General features: G+C 58.5%; 8 protein-coding genes across 8 annotated transcripts; 5 read left to right on the plus strand and 3 right to left on the minus strand.

Moving 5' to 3' along the window:
• Positions 1-1,530: 1,530 nt before the first annotated feature.
• BDY17DRAFT_201842 (uncharacterized protein) lies at positions 1,531-4,222 on the minus strand. The gene is made up of 2 exons (XM_033730103.1): positions 3,741-4,222; positions 1,531-3,700 (listed from the first exon to the last, which is right to left on the minus strand). Exons 1-2 carry the CDS (start codon positions 3,937-3,939, stop codon positions 1,566-1,568), a joined length of 2,334 nt encoding a protein of 777 aa, XP_033587442.1. The 5' UTR covers positions 3,940-4,222; the 3' UTR covers positions 1,531-1,565.
• Positions 3,916-5,916, minus strand: BDY17DRAFT_302559 (uncharacterized protein). Its single transcript, XM_033734431.1, has one exon. The coding sequence runs from the start codon at positions 5,759-5,761 to the stop codon at positions 4,046-4,048; it is 1,716 nt and encodes a 571-aa protein (XP_033587443.1). The 5' UTR covers positions 5,762-5,916; the 3' UTR covers positions 3,916-4,045.
• A 385-nt stretch (positions 5,917-6,301) lies between these two features.
• On the plus strand, positions 6,302-7,205 carry BDY17DRAFT_326748 (uncharacterized protein; the record flags this gene model as incomplete). The annotated part of the gene is made up of 2 exons (XM_033737563.1): positions 6,302-6,411; positions 6,467-7,205. 2 exons carry the CDS (start codon positions 6,302-6,304, stop codon positions 7,203-7,205), a joined length of 849 nt encoding a protein of 282 aa, XP_033587444.1.
• A 778-nt stretch (positions 7,206-7,983) lies between these two features.
• BDY17DRAFT_312687 (uncharacterized protein) lies at positions 7,984-9,135 on the plus strand (the record flags this gene model as incomplete). The annotated part of the gene is made up of 1 exon (XM_033735645.1): positions 7,984-9,135. One exon carries the CDS (start codon positions 7,984-7,986, stop codon positions 9,133-9,135), a length of 1,152 nt encoding a protein of 383 aa, XP_033587445.1.
• A 1,545-nt stretch (positions 9,136-10,680) lies between these two features.
• BDY17DRAFT_326750 (uncharacterized protein) lies at positions 10,681-12,275 on the plus strand (the record flags this gene model as incomplete). The annotated part of the gene is made up of 2 exons (XM_033737564.1): positions 10,681-11,578; positions 11,632-12,275. The coding sequence occupies 2 exons, from the start codon at positions 10,681-10,683 to the stop codon at positions 12,273-12,275; spliced, it is 1,542 nt and encodes a 513-aa protein (XP_033587446.1).
• A 458-nt stretch (positions 12,276-12,733) lies between these two features.
• BDY17DRAFT_302565 (ribosomal protein S7 domain-containing protein) lies at positions 12,734-13,873 on the plus strand. The gene is made up of 3 exons (XM_033734432.1): positions 12,734-13,061; positions 13,139-13,322; positions 13,387-13,873. The coding sequence occupies exons 1-3, from the start codon at positions 12,919-12,921 to the stop codon at positions 13,702-13,704; spliced, it is 645 nt and encodes a 214-aa protein (XP_033587447.1). The 5' UTR covers positions 12,734-12,918; the 3' UTR covers positions 13,705-13,873.
• Positions 13,874-13,882: 9 nt separating this feature from the next.
• On the minus strand, positions 13,883-17,007 carry BDY17DRAFT_270459 (uncharacterized protein; the record flags this gene model as incomplete). The annotated part of the gene is made up of 2 exons (XM_033731942.1): positions 13,883-14,244; positions 14,401-17,007. The coding sequence occupies 2 exons, from the start codon at positions 17,005-17,007 to the stop codon at positions 13,972-13,974; spliced, it is 2,880 nt and encodes a 959-aa protein (XP_033587448.1). The 3' UTR covers positions 13,883-13,971.
• An 856-nt stretch (positions 17,008-17,863) lies between these two features.
• Positions 17,864-20,791, plus strand: BDY17DRAFT_326753 (heterokaryon incompatibility protein-domain-containing protein; the record flags this gene model as incomplete). The annotated part of the gene is made up of 3 exons (XM_033737565.1): positions 17,864-18,472; positions 18,668-18,836; positions 18,897-20,791. 3 exons carry the CDS (start codon positions 17,864-17,866, stop codon positions 20,789-20,791), a joined length of 2,673 nt encoding a protein of 890 aa, XP_033587449.1.
• Between the last annotated feature and the right edge of the window lie 1,371 nt (positions 20,792-22,162).

Genomic DNA, 22,162 nt, shown 5'->3' on the forward strand with positions numbered 1-22,162 from the left:
CATGAATCGAAGTTGAACGAACACAGACTAATACGCAAGTACAGATTCACGAAGATGGGTGGATCAAAGAAATGCTAGCCATAATGAATTGCACTCATCATCACTGTCGTCCAATCCCAGATCATGCGTGTCCCGCAGACCTCGCTGCCGGCGGCTTAGCGCGGGGGCTACGTCATGCCGCCACGCAGGACCCCCTGTCGCTGTCAGCGGCAGTCGCGTTCCCCACCGCGTTTCAAAAGGGGGCTAGTCCAGTACGGGTCCCTTGCCAACGGCCTTTCCACTTCACGATGTCGATGACCAACCCCCCGCTCCACGGATCCAACCTGGTTGCCCAGGAACCCTCACCCAGGCCCCGCTGCGAATGACTGCCGACGCTATGCCGGCGCTACGATGCCGTCCAAGCGTCTGCACCGCCCCACTGACAGGTGTCAACGACGGCGCCGTCGGATGTCATTACCAACCCCTGGCCGGCATCGTGAGTCCACTCCGGGGCGGCAGGCAGGTCTCATGGCCAGTCCTCGAGCTTGGCTCACGATCCCGCGACATATGCAAGCGTTTTCCGTGGTCGATGGCGTTGCTGTGATGCCGGAGGAAAGCTTTCACGGAGCCCTCGACTGCCGGCAGCAATGCCGCACGCAAGCAACTCGACGCAAGGTCCGCGAGTTTTCATCCGATTTCAACGCGCTCAACTCGTCTCGTTTCGACTCGGGCTGGCGATGTCTGATATCTGCGGAGGCTTCAAACGCCCTTCGAAACGGAAAGGGGGGGGTGAGGAACGCGACTGGAATCGCTGCCACTTCAACGGACCCATCCTCCAATTCTAGCTCGCTGGCATCCAAGATGTTGCTACCAGAGATCCGTCATCCGATAATAGCCCGCTGCTACCAGTGTTCACGATGTGCGGTAATCGCGCAGTATTCTGGCTTTAGCTCGCTAATGCAGCCCACTGCATGCCCGGCAAAGGGCCCACTCAGTCCTATACAGGCTGACCTCGCCCATGTCATGGATATGGGTGGTTTCTCATTGGCAACGCGAAGCAGGCTGCCCACCCCGTTCCGTTCTTTGAGCGCTGTCGCCGGTAGGTGTCTATACTCTATCTCTGGATCTCTTCTCTTGGCTGTCTATTCTCAACTCTGGTGCGTACTGAGGCATTCGATGCCCGCGCAGTATATATATGCTGCCCCTTTTCATGTTCCTCCCCTTCTCATCTCGAACCATCAGACACACAGTCACAAGCGTTCACATCAAGCACATCAATCACATTCAAACATCTGCACATCAATCACAAGCTACTTCCAACACCCACCCACCCCCTTCGACAATCACCCCTTTCCTCCACCACCAACCCCCGGCGACAATCACCATGCCTCGCGTGCCGTCAGCAGCAAGGCCCGCCCATCGCCGGGGCCCTTACCCTCCGCCCTCTGCCGGTAAGTTGGCTCATCTCCTTGCTGCACCCGGCGACGATCGCGTCCACTCACGTCCAGTTCACTGACATTGAGAACAGCCGCACAAACACCTGCCCCTCCTGCCCCTGCCCCTGCCCCTGCCCCTGTCCCTGGCCTCTACCACGGGATTGCACTTCCTCCTCGCCCTCGCCTTACCCCTGCCTCTGCCCTTCCCCTGGGCATCTCTTCCCCCCCTCCCCCCGCCGTCGCTCCCTGGGCCACCGCCCGCTCCTCCGCCCCTCCCCCGTGCGGCGGCACGGCTCGTAAGTGCAACCATCTCAGCCTTATTGACGCTGCTTCCAATGTACTGACGTCGCATTGCAGACACTGGCTCCCAGACCGCGGCACTGGGAGTGCAATACTCGGCGGCACCACAGGTGCCAGCTCGTACGTTTTCCACCCAGCCCTCGACGGCCAAATGGCACATCTCATCGTCGAAGATGGGCCATGAGGCTGTCGCGTTCCACCCAACGACGTTTGCGGCTGACGCCTTCCAACAGAGACCGCCCCTCTCGCCGGCCCGGCCCAAGGGCAAATTCGTAAGTTTCCTCCCCCATTTCCTTGTCTGAAACGGCGCTTCTCAGCGTTTCCGCTGGCCACGAGGCTGGCGCGCTTCCCTTTCTCCACATTTTTGGCTGACACATTGGTTCCAGAGAACGTCCGCGCCGCCGCCCGCGCACCGGCTCCTCGCGCCGCTCCCGCCCCTGCTCCGGTCGCCCAAGCGGGTCCTCCCCGGTCCGGGAAGCAGGCGCTGCGGGACCGCAAGGGCGTCACACACGCCTTCCGCTGCCGATACGGCTGCAGGGAGCGTGTGTTCGCGGACGAGGCCTCCATGCGCGGCCACATGGTGAGTGCCTTCCCCTCTTTCTCATCCCCCTGTTTTCCAACTGACGCCTTCCATAGTGCAGCGAGCACAACCTCTGGCCCAGGCGGCTCTGCAAGGCCGTGTGCGCCTTCTGCTCCAAAGGCTTCCCGAACGCCTTTGAGTTCAACCGTCACTTGGATTTCAGGGGCGGGCGTACGTGCGACAGCACGTACGCCGAGCAGAAGTGGGAGGTGCCGCGGCCGGTGACGCTGCAGGAGGAGGCCGACACCTGGGGATACAAGAGCGGCGGTCTGACCGTCTCGCCGTATCTCCGCGTGCCGCAGGGGACCGACCCCAAGACCCTGCCGCCCCTGTCCGTCCTCCCGGGCTGGGCGCAGGCCTGGAGACCTGCCGGCCCGATCGGCGTCGAGGCCTTCGAGGCCCACAAGCAGGCCAGGGAGAACGGGCTCCCTGAGCCCGCTGTCCCTGACCAGGTCCTCCTGCCGGTCAACCCGGCCACTCCCGCCCCTCTGCCAGTCCAGCCTGGCTCGATGGGAGTGGCCCCGACCGCCGCCGCCGCCCCCCTTGCCCCCGCGCCCGCTCTGGCGCCAACCCTTGCCGGCCTGGCCCCTCTCGGCGCCCCGGCCGCCGTCCCCGCCGTCTTCGCGCCCTCCGGCTCTCTGCCAGTCCAGCCTGGCTCGTCGGGAATGGGCGCGACGGCCACGAATCCCATCGTCTTCGAGGGCGATGCGGAAGAGGAGGAATTCCCGGGTGAAGCGGAGGATTCCATGGCGGCGTCCATGGATGCCTTTCTCAGTGAGCAGCTGGGAGGAATGGGCGAAGCGGAGGGTCTGCTGGCGGCGCCCACGGATGCCTTGTTTGGTGTGGGGATGTGGCAGATGGATTTGGGCGAAGCGACGGGTCCGATGGCGGCGTCCACGGAGCCCGATTTGATGTCGGCGGAGCAGCTCGACGCCCTGATGGATTACGATCAGGACGTCGGGATGGATCTCGGGTTGGAGGGCCTGGATGCCGACGCCGCCGCCGCCGCCGCGGACCTTCCCTGGACCGCGCGCGATGACGATCTGGCGGGGCAGTACACCGCGGCCCTGGCCCAGCCTGTCGTCGCCGGCGGAGATGCGGCCGTGTCGGCGGAGGAGGAGGAGGAGAAGGAGGCGGAGGAGGACACGGAGGAGGAGGAGAAGAGGAGGAAGGCCGCCGAGCTCGGCGTCGCCGAGCAGCAGCTGTTGGTGGCGTGGAAGGCCTGGCAGGAGGCGGAGGAGAAGAGGACGGCGCAGCAGGATGCGGCCGCTTTTTCGGAGTTGTTCGGCCCGGCGTCGTCGGCGTCTGCCTGGACAACTCCCCTGCGCACCCTGCCGGCAGGGTTCTCCTCCTCGTCGGAGATGCAGTGAGGGCCGTCGCGGAGGATGGAAGGTGGTCGGCGCACCTGGCATGGGCGTCTGGGATGGGACGGAGGGTCGACGCACCAGGAATGGGCGCCTGGGATGGAACGGTACGCCGTCGCGGATGGGATGGTGGCATCTCACCGGCAGTCCCACACAGATGGGGCGCTGGGAGGTCTTTGCCGCCGGGATTGTGGGCATTAGCGAAGGAGTTGGAAGGATTCAGGGCATCTGGGCGGCGCTTTTTTTGTTGTGCTTTGCATCGCATCGCATCGCATCGCATCGCATCGCGCGGCTTGTGTTCTTGCTTCACCGTTTTATACCCCCGACAAATGAGAACGCACGGCGCTCTGGCACACACACACACTTTGTAATTCTTTCCATTCTTCTCAGAATATCTCACTGTCGTCTAAGGGATCCAGGATCATCGACGTCGCCGGCGCTTTCTGCACGCTTTTCCGCCTCTTCTCCCGGAATGTATCATCCACGCGCACCAGGCTGTTCTCCTCTTCCGTCTCCACCTCCCAATCTATCCTCTCGGTGTACGAAGGCTCCGTTTTGGGCGGCAGAGGTTTCCGGCCTGAGAGGACGTCGAAGAGGGAGTCGTCGCTGTTGCCTTCGTCGAAGACGGTGTTGGGAGGGTTGGCTTGTGGCGCGGTTGTGCCTTCTTCATCGTTAGGTGAAGGCTGGCCTTCGGGGTACATGATCCGCAGGGTGGTTTTGGAGATTGCGAGGAAGGCGAGGTTGCTTGTTGCGGGTGTCTCGGCCCATGTGAAGGTGAGGTTGAATGGCATGTTCGCTTCGAATGGGGTGGGTGGCTGTGCGGATGCAATGCTGAAGATGTAAGGGATGCGTTCGCCGCAGTCTAGCAAGAGCATGTCTGGCCGGGTGGGGTGCCACCGTAGTCTTCGCACGTTGCTATGTTGGATGAGCACGGCGTGCGCCACCAAGCTCGACATATCCCAGATCCAGACTGTGTTGAGCATGCGCTCGTCGCGAGTGGCGAGGTGGCTGCCGGTGCAGTTGAATCGAGCTTCTGCAATTCCGAAGTCGGCTGGGTCGGCTGTGGATTTTGGTTTGGAGAGGGGGGGTGAAACGGGGTGGGAGACGGGGATGTAGGATCGCTGGCCGGAGGCTGTGACCGACTCTTGCCAGATGGGGGATTGCTGGTCTGGTGGTGAGGAGCGTTGATCGATGGTGGTGCTGTGCTCGATGATGGCCAAGGGGGCGAAAGTTCGGGTGTTGAGGAGAAGTATGCGGCTATCGTGTCTTGTTAAGGCCAGGACACGAGAGTCAGAGGACCAAATGGCTGACTTGATGCCCAGTGACATGGTGCTACTATCGGTAGAGGAAGGGTAGGTGCGAAACAGGTGGCCATCCGGGGTGAAGATGTGCACGCTTGAAGGTGCAGTCGGAGTATCCAGTACAGTCAGCCATCGTCCATCAGGCGACCATGAAATCGATTGCGCATCCACGGTGGACAGTTTGGTGGAGGAGAGTTGCTTGTGCAGGTGCGGAAAGTAGATGTTGAGCAGATCATCAGAGCCCTGCCGGGTCAGAATGGCCAAAACTTGTGATGTGGCGGTGGTGTGTCCGGGTCTAATCTGCCACGCCTGGCCACCAGTGACGGTCTTGACATCCGCGAGTTCCACGCCTTTGCCTTCACTTAGACTCCAGAGTTTCGCCTTGCCGAATTCCCAGATGACGAGGAGATGGTCTGCACCGACAAAGTCCACCGAAGCAAAGCGGCCAAGGCCACCACTGCCGTTGTCCAATCGGACTCGGTGATGCGCATCGTCCAGACACACGACCTCGACGTGTTGAGGGGATAGAATTGCCAGGCGATTGCTGTCTTGGCTCCATTTCAGGGCGGTGACATCCTTGACAGGGCGAATGTTTATATGCGTGTATCGCTCCGGAGTCCAGGTGGAGCTTATCCTCAGTTTGGCGGCGGAGAGGGAAGCGACATAGCTTCCACAAGGTGATGCCACTGCATGCGCCCCTGTGATGATTTCTGACATCTCCATTGAGGGGGAATTGTCGTTGTTGAAGATGCTACATTGATGAAGGCGTGGCGTAAACAAGGCATCAAGGCATGTCAACATTGGGAAAGTGCGGGGCGACAGAATTTCGAGATATTGTCTGCCTCAGGCACCAACCTCATCCCCCCTTTTCGAGACTGCCTTCAATATCACGCGCAAAGTCGACTGACACGTGCCGTGCAACGTGTTGTAAGTACTTGCAGTCATTGGCATTCTTTCTGTGCACATACAGCCTTTATTGCCGCAAGCGAGCAGTTCCTGCACGCGTTCATACGTGAATTAAAATGAATGCCCCAGGCTTAGCTCGAATTGTGGAGCCGGAGGCCACTCCACGTGAGGGCGAGGGCGAGAGCTTCTCCGCATTGCCGAGGGACAGCTCGCGGCGGTATAGAATCAGAGTGATGCCAGCCAAACCAAGGCGGAACTCTACTTCCACCACCCTCCTCCCTTCATCACCACCACCACCTCCTCGACCCCATCAAATCGCCATCTCAATCCATTGCACTTGCCCTGCCTGCCCACCTCCACCCATCCATTCCCTCCCAATTCATGTCTGATCCCGCTGCCGAGCCTGGTGCCCCCCAAGGTGGTGCGACGACCAACATGCCTCCCGCCTCCGAGAAGTCCATCGCCCACGAGGTCAAGCAGCGCGTTCCCAGCACCGCTGTCGCCCTCGCCCGCACCCCCGACCAGATTATCCTGCGTCTGAACAAGTACCACTCCCCAAGCCTCTCCATGCCTCTCCCCAGCTGACCCCTCCACCTCCAGACTGCTCGCCAGCCCCGGCGGCCTCAGCGCCTTCCTCTCCACCTTCAACTACACCCTCTACCTCCTCGCCTACCTCGACGCCAAGTCCGCGCCTCTCCAGGCCAAGCTCTACGCCATCCTGAGCCGCTTCACCGGCCGCCCCGCCCCGCGCCTCGTCTCCTCCGACCCCCTGCAGTCGCCCTTCCGCGCCCTCGGTGCCCTCTTCTCCACCACGCGTGTGACGCTGCGTCTCTTCGGCCTCCTGCCCATGTACGCCTGGGCGCGCCAGCTCGCCCAAGGCCCCAAGCCCGGCCAGGATCTCGTCCTGTACACCACCTCTGTGGCCCAGTGCTCGCTGTACATGGCCTTCCAGTTCCTCGAGAACGTGGCGCTGCTCACCGACCACAAGGTGCTCGCCGACTCCTACACGGCGCGCTGGACGGCGCAGTCCGGCGGCACCACGGCCAAGATCTACTTGACCGCCTACCGCTGCTGGTTCGCCGGCGTCATCTGCGACTTTGTCCGTCTCGGCCGCGAGTGGCAGCTGCGCGGCACCGACAAGGACGTCTCCGCCGAGTCGGAGCGCGAGCGCGATGCCAAGTGGTGGAGCGATTTGGTCGTCCCTGCCAGCTGGACCCCTGTTGCCATGCAATTCACCACCGAGGGTGGCCTGCCCTGGTTCAACTTGGGCATCATGGGTGCTTGTGGTGCCATGGCCGGCTTGTCGCGGACTGCTGGCCTGTGGGAGGCCACTAAGTAGAGATGGCAGTGCGATGAAGTGGGAGATGCTGGGCGGATGGCTGAGGTGGTGTTGCGGACGTGACGTGAAGGTTGTGAAGACGAACGAAGGGGGAAGTTGGAGGAAAGGCAGATTGCAAAGTCAGATGAAGGAGGAGACTGTGATGGAGACCGGAGACGTCCGTTGTCGAAGATTGTTCGGTTGAACGATCGATTGATGATTTCTGTAGGCGCACGTGCTGGCCTGAGGGGTGTTTTTCACTTGGCTCGATATCTACTTAGCTCCAAGCAATGTAACAAGGTGTACACAGTCGTCGAACTTGCGAGCACTCCCCTTCATAGCATGTTGGAAGTATTGGATCCACGTCCGTGAGTGCTGCATTGAATAATGGGGTCCAGGCCGAAGAGCCAGCCGTTGCCAAGCCATGTCAACCTCATCTGGACAGCCTTATTGTTGTCTCCATCCCTCCACACACACACCACACCCTTCCCATGCTACACACACACGATCACTCCCTTCCTCTTCCACTGCCCTGTCCATATAGGAACAGGTAGCAGCTCTATCGAGGATGGCCAACCCTCCCATCCCCCCGCACCACCTCTCCGCAACTCCCAGCTTCCCCTACGGCCGCGAGTCAGTTCTGTCCACCCGCTCGCTGTCCTACCTCAGCAATGACGCCCATTCTTCCCCCGGCCTTCCCCCCTTCCACACCTCCCAAAGCCGAAACACGAGCACCAACCTCTCGCACACTCGAACGCGGCGAAGCACACTGACCAGCGAGTCGGATTACCCGCTCGAAATGGCGGAGACAAGAGACGATGAGTTGAAGGACGACGACACCTCGCCTCTGCCCGCCAGCGTCGCGCAATGTCCGCTGTTCCTCCTCCCGCGCGAGATTCGCGACCGCGTGTACTCATTCTGCCTCACGTCGCAGAACGGGCAGCAAGTGGAGTGGCCGAGCGCGATGAAGTCCTACACCACGCAACCCCAACTCCTGCGCACCTGCAAAATCATCTACGACGAAGCTGGACCGCTGCTCTACTCGCTCAACGCCCTCACTTTCCACCACCCCTCCGACGCCAACATGTTTGTGCGCGCCATCGCGTCGCAGCCCATGGCGCAGCACACCACGCGCGTCAACCTGCACATCAAGGCGCAAGAGACCTCGCTGTGGACCAGGTATCTCAGCTCGCGCGATCCCATCCGCAGCTTGAAGTGCGACTTCCCCGGCCTGCGCGAGCTGCAGGTCAAGTACCGCAGCAACAAATGGAGCCACACGCAGACGCCGCACTCCAACATGAAGACGTGGAGTTATGATGAGAACCTCGACCAGCTTATCAACGGCTTCCGCGAGGTCTTCCTCCCCGACGGGCCGGCGGGGGGCTTCCTCAACATCAACAATGGCACCGACATCCCGCTTTCGCCCACAGATACCGAGATGAACGCCTGGCTCGCCAACCCGCTCCCTGCCTCGCCCACCCCAGCCGACCTAAGGTGCCAACACCACTGGCTCAAAGTCCAACGCAGGCTCGCCGCCACCCCGCCCGCGCCCACAATCCGCATCATCTGCACCTGCCGCGTGCACGTCACGCACTTCGCCGCCCTCACCACGCCCCCTCACCCCGGCGCCGTGGACCTGATGCGCCTCCACAACGCCAACGCCACTCCCTTAGTGCACCCTCCCAACGAGAGCTCCCTATTGCACCTCGGACAGCGGCTCGGCGACGATGTTTTCTCTCCTATACCGCCTGTGAAGGAGGGAGAGCCGTTTCGTGGCTTCACGCCTGTCGATTTGCGCGCGGGCTTGAAGCGCTTGTTTGATCCCGAGCTCGGGTGGGCGAATGTTGCTGTTACGCCTTTTGCGAATCGCAGTGGGGTGCTTTTGGCGTTGGAGATTCATTCGCTGGAGGGGAGGGGGAGGGAGAATGCTGCTGCTGCGGTGGGGGGATGAACTATAAAGATGGAAGGGCGGGGTTTGATTGCGTTGGGGCAGGCGGGGGGGTTGTGAGGTGGCTCGGAGGGGATGTGGAATGGGATGTTGAATGGAAGGAACTGTGATGCGGAGAGCAGGACACTCTGATTCTTCTGGCATGCTTTCTTCATGGCGTTTGATTGAGAGCTACGATACCCTCCATTGTTTGAGCTTCTTAGCGATTCAGTTCATACACTCATCCCATGCTCTGCTCCCTCAAACCAAACAGAAATCAACGCGTAAGTCAACCAAAAAGACGAAAGCAATATCTCACATTTACTAGCGGAGGGGCAACATTGTAAGGCATGTTAGGATCAAATGAAGGCCGAATAAGCAGCCACGGCGAAAGCGTTCAGCTGACGGGCCCGATGACCGACCGACCGATTAGACACCGTCAGATGCGTGCCAGCGTTTCACCGGTCCAGCACGATTGCACTCGATCTCGCGGCGGACGAGTTTCGGACTGCGAATGCTTACGCATGTCCCCACTCGTGCGGCAAGTTGTAGCGGAGAGAGATCAGGGTTACTGCGGGACTTGTGGTGATGGAGGAGCCGCGCTTTATAAGAGATCATTGACGATGCATAGATAGCTGTCAAAGTGCGGAAATGTCGCGCTGGAAGCGGCATTGTGAGGCAAGTCTAGCCTGCGGATGGCGGGCAGTCAGCATTACAACGGCCATATTGCCTGCCGCTGAGAGGATGATAGGATGCTGGCGGATAGAGCGGGAAATGTCGCTTGGGGCTCTGCCGGGCGAGATGCCGTTGACTTGCATTCCAGCCCGGGCAGCGAGGTGCGATGCTGTGGCGGAGTGGACAGCCAAGAAAGACATGGAAAAGACGGCATGGCTGTACACACGAGCAGTCGTCAGCGCTTTCGTGGACACTATAAGGAATGTGATCGACTTTTATGCTGAGTCGAGTCAGGTAGTGCAAGTCCTCAAACACCGCCGTCCTACCCGCCTGGCTAGACTTGGCGGTTTAGGGCATCGGCGTGCGTTTCGCCCGATGCTCCGGGTGGATGTGTCATCAAGCCTGATCCGCTGATTGGTGGGATGTGGAAACGTTGTTGATGAAACTGGGCAGCTGCGCCTCGTTGGGTAAAGGCGCGGAGGAAGGAGGCGATGCGGCAAAGAACCGAAACAGAATTCTCCCTGTTCCACTCCTCCATCCCTCGCACTCTCGCTTCCTTTTCATCACAACACCGTCTTTCTCCATCCAACTCTCGCTCTCCAACACCCTCCGCCATCATCACTCGCTTTGCTTGGTTTCTGGAGACACGATTCGCGCCTTCCTCACGACTGGACACCGCGAACGGGAGATCTGTCTATTTTGGGAAAGCCGAGAGTTGCGGCCGCGTCAGCAAAGCATCGCCTGCAGCTGAGGGGTTAAGGTCAGGCAACCAAATTCGGACGACCACCACCACACACACTACCCATCCGCACGTCGCCTTGCTAAGGCACTAACTCAATCCGCATCACCAAACTCCATCCGCCCGTCTATTGAATGGCCGCCACGACTCCCGCGATGGCAACCCGAACTCCCGCCCTCAAGACCGAGCCCTTCGACATGGACTCGCTCTTCGACTTTAACCAGAGCACCACCCAGCCCTCGTCTGCCGTCACTGGCACTCCCTCCGCCGCTCTCTCCCCATTCGACAAGGCTGAGGAGCGCCAGCAGTTCAATGGCCCGAGCCATGACTACAACATGCACAAGCAGCAGGTTGGCCTCCCGGTCGGAAGCCTGGCCAACATGCCCTCGCAATCCATGTTTGATGGGTATGGCTCCGGTTTGAACGACATGGGCTTCGGATGGGGCTCCGGCATCGACCTCGACACCGACATGAACATGGACTTCAACAACCCCCAACCCACCATGCCTGCCATGTTCTTCCCCCCGCCCACCAACGACAGCCCGTCTGATGCCTTCATCAACCCCAACAGTCTTGGTGGCCCCGAGGAGCCGACCAGCAGCGTTGGTCGTCTCTGGCCCGGCATGCACTCGCAGCAAGCCCAGCAAGCTGCCATGCAGAAGACCATGCAGACCCAGGCCGTCCAACAGCGCCAGATGAAGTTGCAGGCTCAGCACGCTCAGTATCGTCAACCCGGCCAAGGCCAAGCTGCTTCGCAACAGACTCAAGGCCATGCCAAACGAGCCTCGAACGCGCCGGAGCCGCATGTGGAGGAGAGCATCTCCCGTTTGCTCAACCAAATGCGCCAGAACAGCTCCGCTTCTGTCTATGGCGATGATGCCGACTCGCCGTCCGACATGCTTCCCCACATCGCCCGCATGAAGAAGGATGATGAGGATATGGACGACGATGAACGCCTGCTCGCTTCCGAGGAAGGCAAGAAGTTGTCGAGCAAGGAACGGAGGCAACTCCGGAACAAGGTGTCTGCTCGTGCGTTCCGGTCTAGGAGGAAGGGTACGCATTCACTCACCCTTACGTACATGGATCCGACACTGACTCTTCAACAGAATACATCTCTCAACTCGAAGGCGAAGTTGCCATCAAGGTTCAAGAGAGCGCCGACCTGCGCACCGAAAACACTGCTCTGATGCAGGAGAATGAACGCTACCGAACGTTGATTGAAACCCTGCTGCGCCACCCGGCCTTCACGCCTTTCATCAACGACATCAGCAAGGATCCATCCCTTCTCGGTCCGCCGCCTCCCCAACAACAACAGCAGCAGCAGCAGCAGCCCCCGGCACCTCAGCAGCAACCGCCTCAGCAACAGGGCCAACAGCAGCAACAGTCCTACCAGCAACCCCCTCAACAAGACTCCAAGCCCGACTTCATGAACTTTGACGCCTCTCAACTTCAGATGCCGGGCCAGGAGCAACAACAGCCGCAACAGCACACCGAACGCATCAACCGCGCCACCCTCCCGGAAAATGACTTCAGCAAACTCAACATCAACGGCTTCAACAACGCCAACGCCTCCATGAACTTCAACTCGTACTCTGTCAACGCTTACCCGGTTCTCGACGTCCCCTCTGGCCCTGACCCCGCTCTCCTCCTCTCCCAATCTTCTGCGCCTTCCGATCTCGATGATGTTTTGGCTCAACTCGAGGGTGCGGCCAGGAAGTTGCGGTATGCGGAGATGGGGCGGTTGGTTTAGAAGTCCGCAGCGGGACTGGGTGATGTCTTGTTGAGTCTTTGGTGTGTGCACATACCCACGGTCGGCAGATGTACATAGTCGACGTACAATTGATTGATTCCTCGACATGCGTCATTGTTATTTTTGGTGTACTCGTTGAGTGTAGTCTATCGCCATTTGGGGCCATTCTCTACACTTTATGCTACTTTGCTCCTCATCAGTGGGTAGCGACTATCTCGAGAATGTACTCGTTGGCCGCCCATAGTCAATACTGGGCGAACGCACAAGTGGCCCATTGACTTCATTCTGTCGCATTGAATAGACTATACAGGGATTAGCTGAGCATATGATTTCCTGACTGTGTCCCAGATCCGCGAAGCCGCCGCCGATAAACGTGATACAAAGTGGCAGCAGTATGACATCTCAGTGAGTGGAAAGACGTCAAGAAATTCCAGTTTCAGGCATCAAGGCATCAAACCGCCGTTTTCAATCCCGATGACTAAGCTCCACCACACATTGCACAGATCGGGCGAAATTCCTTGGCGTGCCCACCCACTTCGAATTCTCCAGCGGCACCGGCAAACCGACTCTCTTCCCAGGCGCAAACATCAGATCAACACCACCCACCCCATCAACACACTCCCATCGACAGCGCAGGCCCAAGATGTCGGACGGCGAAGTGGAAGTCGAAGCGTCCACCATCAACTACTCCGTCCTGCCCAAGGATGTGGTGCAGGAAATCGGCACCACCAAGCTCTTCAACAAATGGACCTACGAGGACGTGGAGATCCGCGACATCTCCTTGACGTACGTGCCTACTGCTCATCGCAGATATGAAGAGGTCAGCGAAGGGCAGCCATCGCTAACGTGACCGCCGTACACAGTGACTACATCCAAATCCGACAGCCCGTCTACATCTCCCACTCCGCTGGCCGCTATGCCGTCAAGCGCTTCCGCAAAGCACAATGCCCCATCATCGAGCGTCTAACGAACTCGCTCATGATGAACGGCCGCAACAACGGAAAGAAGCTCATGGCCGTCCGCATCGTCGCCCACGCCTTTGAAATCGTGCGTCTTACACATCCCAGACACCCTGCAGGGCCTGTTCACTAACCTCCCATTCCCTCCACAGATCCACATCATGACCGACCAAAACCCCATCCAAATAGCCGTCGATGCCATTGTCAACTGCGGCCCGCGCGAAGACAGCACCCGAATCGGAAGTGCAGGCACCGTGCGTCGCCAAGCCGTCGACGTCTCGCCTCTCCGCCGCGTCAACCAAGCCATTGCCCTCCTCACCATCGGCGCGAGAGAGGCGGCCTTCCGGAACATCAAGAGCATTGCCGAGTGTCTCGCCGAAGAGCTGATCAACGCCGCCAAGGGGAGCAGTAACAGCTACGCCATCAAGAAGAAGGACGAGTTGGAGCGGGTGGCCAAGTCGAACAGATAGATGTGTTGCTGCTGGAGGGAAGAGGAGAAGGCTTGCTGCAGCGGTGGAGAGCGGCATGTCCTGCCATTGGTGCAGTTGCTGATCGAGTCAGCCGAGACAAGCTGGCTGCTTTACTACTGCCACTATTTTGCAGTTTTGTAGACCGTTGAAACAACTCTTTCAAAAGTGCAAACCTTGTGTCGCTGTGTGATGGGTGCAATTCAAAGTTCGTACCTACACAGGATGATGTGCGCTCTGTGACGTATATACAAGCCAGTAAGCACCCGCCTACGCACCACCACCTCTTTTCCCCTTGCCCTTCTTCTTCCCACTCCCCTTCTCCCCCTCTTCCACCCCTACAACACCATTCCCCGTCTTCTCCGACTTATCCTCCTCGGCAAACAACTTCAACAACGCCGGCGTAAACTTCTCCATCTGCCCGATCTCGCCCACCTTGATGCGCATGTAGTCGAAAGCGACCGCGACGCGCATGTCCGCTGATACTTTGAGGCGCACGGCCTCGGGCGGTGCTGTAGTCGCACTTCCCGCCGTAGGAGCAGGCTTTCCGTTCCGCTTGGAGGGGAGAGTATATTGGTTGCCTGCTCCGTTGGCGGTAGTTTGATCCGGGAAGGTAGGGGCAGGCGGCCCTCCGTTTGCGTCTTCCAATGGAGCCGCCATCTCCGCGTCGTCGCCGTCTTCCGCCTCGTCGTCGGACACTGCCAGCAAACTCTCCTCCTCCGCCTTCTCCTCTTCCGTCTCGCGATACTCCAGCACAGGCAACTTCTGATACCGCTGGCTGAAATGCGTCAACACGCACGCCTTGGCGCCCATAGCCTGCGCGACGCCCAGCGCTTCCGAAGTAGTAGAGTGGTTCTTCGCTTTTGCGTCGGACAGCAGCTCGTCGTCAAAGGTCGCTTCGTGGATGCACACGTGGCTTCCGCGGCCTATGTGCGCGAACGCGGTGCTGGGGCGGCAGTCGCCTGAGTAGGAGACTTTGAGGCCTGAGGGGAAGGAGATGGAGACGGCGCGCGCGCCGTGGCAGTGCGTCACGCTCACGGCTTGGATGTCGGTCAGGCGGAGGATGGGGTGGGAGGCGGGGATGGAGTTGCGCGCGTGCTTTTCCATGCGTTCTTGCGGCGTTAGGCCGGTGAACTCGGTGGGCGGGACGAACCAGCCGAGTTTGCTGGGGCGGCGCTTGTTGCGTTCGTGTGGGCTGATGTGCAGACTTGCGAGGCGCGAGTAGCCGTAGTCTTCTACAGCGGCGTACTCCATGAGCCATTGCAGCATGGCGGGTTCGGAGACGACGGCGAGACGGCGTTGGTCGTTGAGTTGGCTTTGGAGCAGCGAGTCGGTCGAGGCGGGCTGGCTGTTGTGCACTTCGGCGTACCAGGCTTTGATGACGCCTACGGTGCCTAGGTGGTGGTCGGCGTGCATGTGGCTGATGAAGATGAGGCGGAGCTCGCGCAGGACTTGTTGCAGTTCGGTCGGGGTGAAGACGCGCTTTAGCTGGCCGAGGGTGTTTTCGCCGCAGTCGAAGAGCATGCTGCCCCAACCGGGTACGCGGAGGAGGGTGGCGGAGACGTTGCGGTATTTGGAGGGTAAGGCGGAGCCGGTGCCGAGGGTGATGATCTCGGCTTCTTTGTCGGGGATGTTGGCCGCCCACAATGACTCTTGGTCTTGGTCTGCCTCGATGGCTTGGTGCGCTTTTGCAGCTTCGCCGAGGATGTCCGACGACATCTCCTTTTCAACCTCTGCGATGGATAGTGGGGGCACGATCTGCTTGTCCTGAAGCTCGAATGACGGTTCCAGCTGTACAACCTGCCCTCTTGCCGCCATAGTCACATTGGTGCCAGACAGCACTTTTGGGATGGCATCATCGTGTACGGGTGTGCGAAATCGAACGGGGTCAATCTTCCGTAGACGCACGGTCGAGGCTGCGGACGAGTCCATGGAGATCTGATTAGGGCAATGCTCCGCGGAAGACACAATGTGTTGCAAGTTGACGAATTCCTTCATGAATTGAGTAACTCTGAGATCCTGCGCAACGTCTTGGCCGCAGATCCAGATGATCGCTCCCACTCCAGCCATCACTTTGGCTTCTCGCCACTCGGGTCGATTGATCAGATTGTCAATGTAAGAAGGATCAGGAAGATCAACGACAGCGAATCCTCCACCATCCCTGGTTTCCCCAAGAACCATGTCAGATGTGATGGTTTCTCCGTCCTTGTTCAGCACGCTATTGCCGTTTGACAGTTCGCGGAATTTCGGGCCCTCTTCGACTTTCAGCTCAACAGCCCTTTGCTTATTGAACTTGCCCCTCTGCAGGTGATTGCGGATGATATAAGAGATGGCTTGCTTTGCCGGCTCGGTGTAGGGGAGACTCTCGATCAATGCGCCGGGCCACGGTCGCCGCACAAGCACTGTGCGATTGGGGTCTGGCAGTGGCTGTGGACCTCCCGGTAGAGGGCCCTGGTACCGCTCTACTTTGTTCGTGTCGGAATTGCGGACGAAGATCGTTGCTGGTAGCCGGACGCTCGATAGGGGCGTTTCGTGGAGGGTGTCCAATCTCCAGGTCGAGTCGAACATTTCGGAGACCACCGCTTTGACTGTAAGCATGTCTCGCTCTTTCGGCGACAAGTCGTTAGCTACGGTGCCGTCGGGAACTGCCTCTCCTTCATAGACTTGTTCAATGCTCCTCTTCCGAGGGCTTGCAGAGCTGCCTTCACTGGAGGACGGAGATTTGGTTGAAGAGTCGGGCGAAATGCTCATGGCCCAGACCTTGATATTGTCATCTGCCCAGTACGGCGCCCATGGCTCTTCGGTGTCCTTGCTGTGTGTCTCCCCGCGAACTTCGTGGACGTTGAGCGGCATGCCCTTGCGAAATATGAACCGCCTCGCCGTCGCCAGCATGTGGTTCATGTTCTGCGGCCCGAAGATATTCAAGACGCTGTTGGCCTTCACCTCGTTCCTGATCTCATCTTCCATCTTTCTCATCTTCTCGTAGTCTTCTGACCACCCCTCTCGCTTAGCTTTGGCTTTGGCCTTGAACAACGCCTCTTCCAGCGCGCTCGCTTGACTTGACGCAGCAGAGTCGGCGAGTGTGAGCACCATCCCCAACAAACCCCCGACATTGCTCCACTCCGTTCGGCCTGTAACGAAGCATTCTGAAACCTTGAGCAGTCTCGCGCCCATCTGCACGCAAGCTCTTTGAGTACCTTCCCCGAGACTACCAATCAGGTAGCGCTTCTTATCGAAATGCAGAATCAACGTCGTGCCCGGCGTGTCCGCCGTGGGCGTCGTGAGGACTTGTACAAAGGAGCGCATTTTTCTTTCGGGCTTGTAATCCCAAGCTGTGGTGGGACTGGCGTTGCGCTCTTCAGACTGCGGCGGCCGCAGCAGTCTCTTGTGACTTTCCCTGAATGCTATCTCTTGACTCCACCCGCGCGAATGTCTTGCTGGCTTGCGTGACTCGTTGTTAACATTGTAGCGCGTTCCTGGAGCGAGGACACTGCGGCTTCGCCAGCGTTCGGTAGGAGAGTGCGCTTCTACCTTGCGGACATTGAACACGAATTCCGCTCGGATGGGGGTTGTGGGCGATGCTTCTTTGGGGGTAGACTTCGCTTCTGGCGCTGTCGAGTGCTTCTCGGTGGAATCAAGGAGATTTTCGACGAGACTAGCTTGGTTTGTGGAACGATTGTTGGGCTTTCGTGGAGTGGAGAGGTAATTGGAGGAGTGAAACGAAGCGGCTAGGATGGTCGTTATTCGAGACGGCGTTCGTGAGGTCGTTGGTCTCGTGAAGCGCTCGAGAAGTCTGATCGCTGAAGCCAATGCGGCGTCTTTTCCCTCTCGAAATGGGAGCAGAATGGAGGTTCTTGGACCGTTTCAATGAAATCGAAAAAGTCGATGCATCACATGAAGTGAATGGTTAGGGTTGAGGTTTTCGAAGCTCCAACAACCCTAAGCTGCGGCTGATTGCCTCAGGCTGCATTGGCCCCCAACTCACATATTGCGTGCATAATGCCTGCATTTTGTGCGAAAGTCCCGTAGAGGAAATGCTGCTCGATCCCAATGAACGTAGATTGGTCGCTTGACAAAAGACTGGAATATCGTTGGAATACAACATGGCCTAGGTCGCAGTTGTCGCTTCGGAGCTCCATGTTTCGAAACGGATCTCGAAACCATGTCACGACTCGGACAATCAACACGCTTACATCTCAACGGGCTGGATCTGCACGCCGAGCGAGCAACAGACGACGGATACGTCGAAAGCACCCTAGACTTGTCCAAAAACATCGGCAACCACGAGGGCAAACTCGTCGTAGGCACCAAATGGAAGTCCAACGAGTATTGGAGACGCTGGGCCCCCAAGGACCTGCAAGGCACCGTTCTCCGCGTAAACGTTCGCTATGGCGATATGTCGTGGGGCATTCGCGGCACCTGGAGGCTGGAAGAAGTCGATCTCGACCCGCTTGTCTATTGGGATGGCGCTGTGCTGAAGTTTGGCACACTCGCGGCCGAGGATGAAGAGGGTCGTCATGACATTCGCCTCCTCGCGGAAACCGATCGTCCTGCAGTCCTGGACGGTATTCTTTATGCCAGACTCGATGATAAGCTGCATCAACTCGATTTGAACCGGTCGATAGGTAATCACGACGGCAAGCTGGAAGTCGGCGGCGAGAACTTTTCCATGAGTACGAAGGATGTGGTACTCGATGGCACCGTTCTGAAAGGAAAGCCTCGAAGAGTCGACCACGTGTGGGACACGGCTGAGATCGACCTGAGTCACTTTGTTCGATGGCGGGATGGGGCTTTGGAGTTCTCCAACAAAGCTATTGCCGTCCAGCGGATTACTGCCCGGGAATGTGATCGATGTCGACCTCTGTTTCGGCATGGTCGCTTCTTCCTTCCTCTCGACCATCCTCCAATCTCACTCAGGCCACCGTTAGGAAACAGTTCCTGCCCCATTTGCTCACTCGTGAGGCAGATTGCTCGTCGAGAAGGTGGCCCAACTGGAGAGGTGACTGAATGCGTCTTCACTCCCACACTGCACAAAAGCTATCGGCAGGTAGTCCTCCAAGTCCGCTACAGCACCTCAGACTCAGCCAAGGCATCCAAAACACACAGTGCCGAGTATGTCATCTACAATCGCGCAGGTGAGCCCAAGACAAAGCATGCCCGACAGCTAAACTTGTTGAGATGTTGACGTCCGACAGATCTGAAGATCTCAAGCAAGTCGTTGCAGGCAATGCCACGAAACTCCCTGCCAGATTCCTGGTATGAGCCGGAGATGCGCTGGTCTCTCGTCCACTCTTCGATCACGAATTGCACGAGAAATCACGGCGGTGATTGTCGGCGAGAGGCATGGTCGCCTCTTCCCGCACGTGTACTTGATCTCACGGCCGTGGATCGAGGGATTGCTCGACTGATCATCACGAACGGCGAATGCGAGCGATACGCTTGTGCCAGTTATCGGTGGAGCAGTGCTACTCCGTTCACACTGACTATGGCAAATCAACATGAGCTCCAAAGCGAGGGAGTCAAAACCACCCTACTGCCACAATCCATCCAAACCGTGATTGACGTCTGTTTGAAATTGGGCCTACGGTACTTGTGGGTGGACTCTCTATGCATCCAGCAAGACTCCAAAGCCGACTGGCAAGTCGAGTCACAAAACATGGCCTCCTACTACGGGAACTGTTTCATCTGTATCGCAACCACCTCGAATCCCGATGCCGACGACGAAGGGAAACCATTCCGCCGACCAAACGCCATCAAGTTGACAGGCACAGGGCCCGATGGTCTGCCCTTCCGGCTTCTCGCTGTCCCACTCGAGCAGATCGATGAGTCCCCAGAATCCCAACACTTCACCCAACTCTCCGAAAAAGAACTCGACGCCACCTTTCCCCTTCTCAAAAGAGGCTGGGTGTACCAGGAGCGCAAGCTCGCTCCACGAATCCTGCATCTCTGCAAAAATGAGCTCGTGTACGAATGCGGGGCACAAACATGGTGCGAATGTGGGCACTGCCAGGAGTACCAGATCAACTGGACGAAGTCGAAGCCCGAGCCTCCTCTCCGATTGTATAGCTACGGCATTGGCGTACCAGAGCCCGAGGGCCGCGACGAACGGAAGGCGGGAGACCAGTGGAGGTCTGCGTGCGCGGCCTATAGCACGCTGGACTTGACTTTCGCAAGTGACAGGTTGCCCGCCATCTCAGGATTCGCAAAATCCCTGCAGCTCCGCGGGCGCTATCTCGCGGGCTTGTGGCAAGAAAGTCTCCTGGCGGATTTGTGCTGGTACGTCGGGCCGGAACTGGTGGTCGACGACCCACGCCTCACAAAACAGAATACCATCCGTGAAGGCGAGCGACAACTCGCCACCAAGCCGCGCTCGCAAACCTACATTGCGCCCTCTTGGTCCTGGGCGAGCGTCGAGGAGCCCATCACTTTCCTTCCAGTCTCCACTTGGACAGAGCCTACGCCGTACATCACCCTTTTGGAAGCGGGTATCGTGCCAGAATCAGACAACCCTATGGGCGCCGTGACGCCCGCCAGCCATCTAAAGCTGAGATGCAAACTGCTCGAAACGGCGTGGACGTGCAGTTTCAACAAAGAGTCTAGCGAGTCCTGGTACAAACTCACCGCAGTAAAGGGCATGCAAGGCCAATTCGGCATGTTTCCCTTTGCGGGGAAGAGCGCGAATCGAATCGTAATGCCAGGACATCCAGATGAAGCCGAAGCGGAGACGATCCGCTTTACACCGGACTACAACATCACCATCTCCTCGTCTTCGAAAGCTGCAATCCCCGCGGATGAATGCCTTTTCCTCATGCCAATGCGAGCTGAGATCGCGTATCTGGGAGCATATCTTTTGAAAGACGTCGATCCGGAGGAAGTGATTATCGGGCGGGCGGGAGGCGAGTATGCGCCTTCGAATTATGCGAAGGTGAGGGCGCTGGTGTTGCGGCAGGTTGCTGAGCACGAGCTTCTCGTCAAGCAAGGGAATTTGCCTGTTTTTGAGCGGGTGGGATTTACTTGGTATTTTGCTAGGAAGCCGTTGGAGATTGAGGAATCGCCTGACTTTAGAAGCATGGATATCATTCTGGTGTAGAATCCTGAGAGGTTGAATGAACGGCGCTTCCAACCGGGCGAGTGTAGACGGCGGCTCTTGATCCGAGCGGAATACATCACAGCACTTGAAGGCAAGAAAGAGCGACGTTCAAGAATGAAGAGGTGGCAGTGGCGTTGTGTGGTGTAGCGATGCGCGGCTCCAGCCACCAGCGCCACAGCAGCCACCGGGAAAGCTTGGCGGGTCATGCGGCAGGCGCATCCAACTCGGGCCTCACCACGGGCTGCCGCCCTTCGCACTGTGATTTGGAAGCGGCATGCAATCTCACCAAGTGGGGAAGCACAATCAACGCCGTCGGGGCCAGTGGCAGAGTGGAATGTGTGAAGGTGATGAAGGGGATTGAGCGCGCGACCAGTAGGTGCGCGCGAGCAGGCTGTCGCCGGCACAGCGTCGCGTTTCACTTGCGGATGATCGGCGGCAAACGCGACGGTCCCGGCCCGCCCGACGCACCCCTGGATCGCTACCGCGGAGCCTTTTGATCCTCTCACGACCACACCTCCATCTACTCTGCTGCTCTGCTGCCGATGGCTGGTGTCGGCTTGCGACTCGGTGGCCTCGGCACCGCACGGCTGACGGCGAGATGTCTTCATTTCGCTGTCATGTGTCCGGCCCCATTCGCCCTGCTACTTGCGCCGGATGTCACGCCTCCCGGCCTCGTGACGATGAGACTGTTGAGCGTGATCTGGAGGACAAAGACTGGCGTGGAGCATGATATGCCTCTGGGCGGATGGGCTGTATCTCTCTCTGACCTGGTGATCAACTAGACACACCAGCAAAGGGAGTGAAGGTAAGGTGTATATATAACGCGTCGAGGCATGTATATGCAAACGCGGAGGCCAGGCGAGGCAGATCTACAACGACTACAACGAACTCATGCACAGGCGGGTATCTGAAACGAGCAAAGGTGCAAACGACGGGAGCCTTGTAAGCCTCTTGTTTTCTCACCCTATCACTGCCCGCATGGCCTGTCTTGTCCTTGCATATGCCAACCCTTCCCTTGCTCTACCTTATCTCACCCTTCTCTACTTCCGACCTCCCTCCTCCGTGAATCGCGCTGTCTCTCCTTCACTCATTGCATTCATTCACTGCTGCCGTTGATCTTCTTTCGCTTCGCCTTTCTTCTCCGGTGATGCTTCTTTCGCTAACCCGCCTCTTTCCCTCCAAGCTGCTGGCCTGCCACGCTCCTTCCTTCTACGCCGCCTTCCACGTCATTCCTTGATTGAGGCGCATCCACAATACCAACCCCATCCGCGACAATAACAGTTTCGAAACCTTTTTCCATTCATTCACGGTTCTGGAACTTCCCCCTTCACCACTCTGCCGTTTCTTTTTGCGCGACTGCCAACCTCTGCT

This window comes from Neohortaea acidophila (assembly GCF_010093505.1).
Source record: "Neohortaea acidophila strain CBS 113389 unplaced genomic scaffold BDY17scaffold_9, whole genome shotgun sequence".
NCBI classification, from domain to species: domain Eukaryota; kingdom Fungi; phylum Ascomycota; class Dothideomycetes; order Mycosphaerellales; family Teratosphaeriaceae; genus Neohortaea; species Neohortaea acidophila.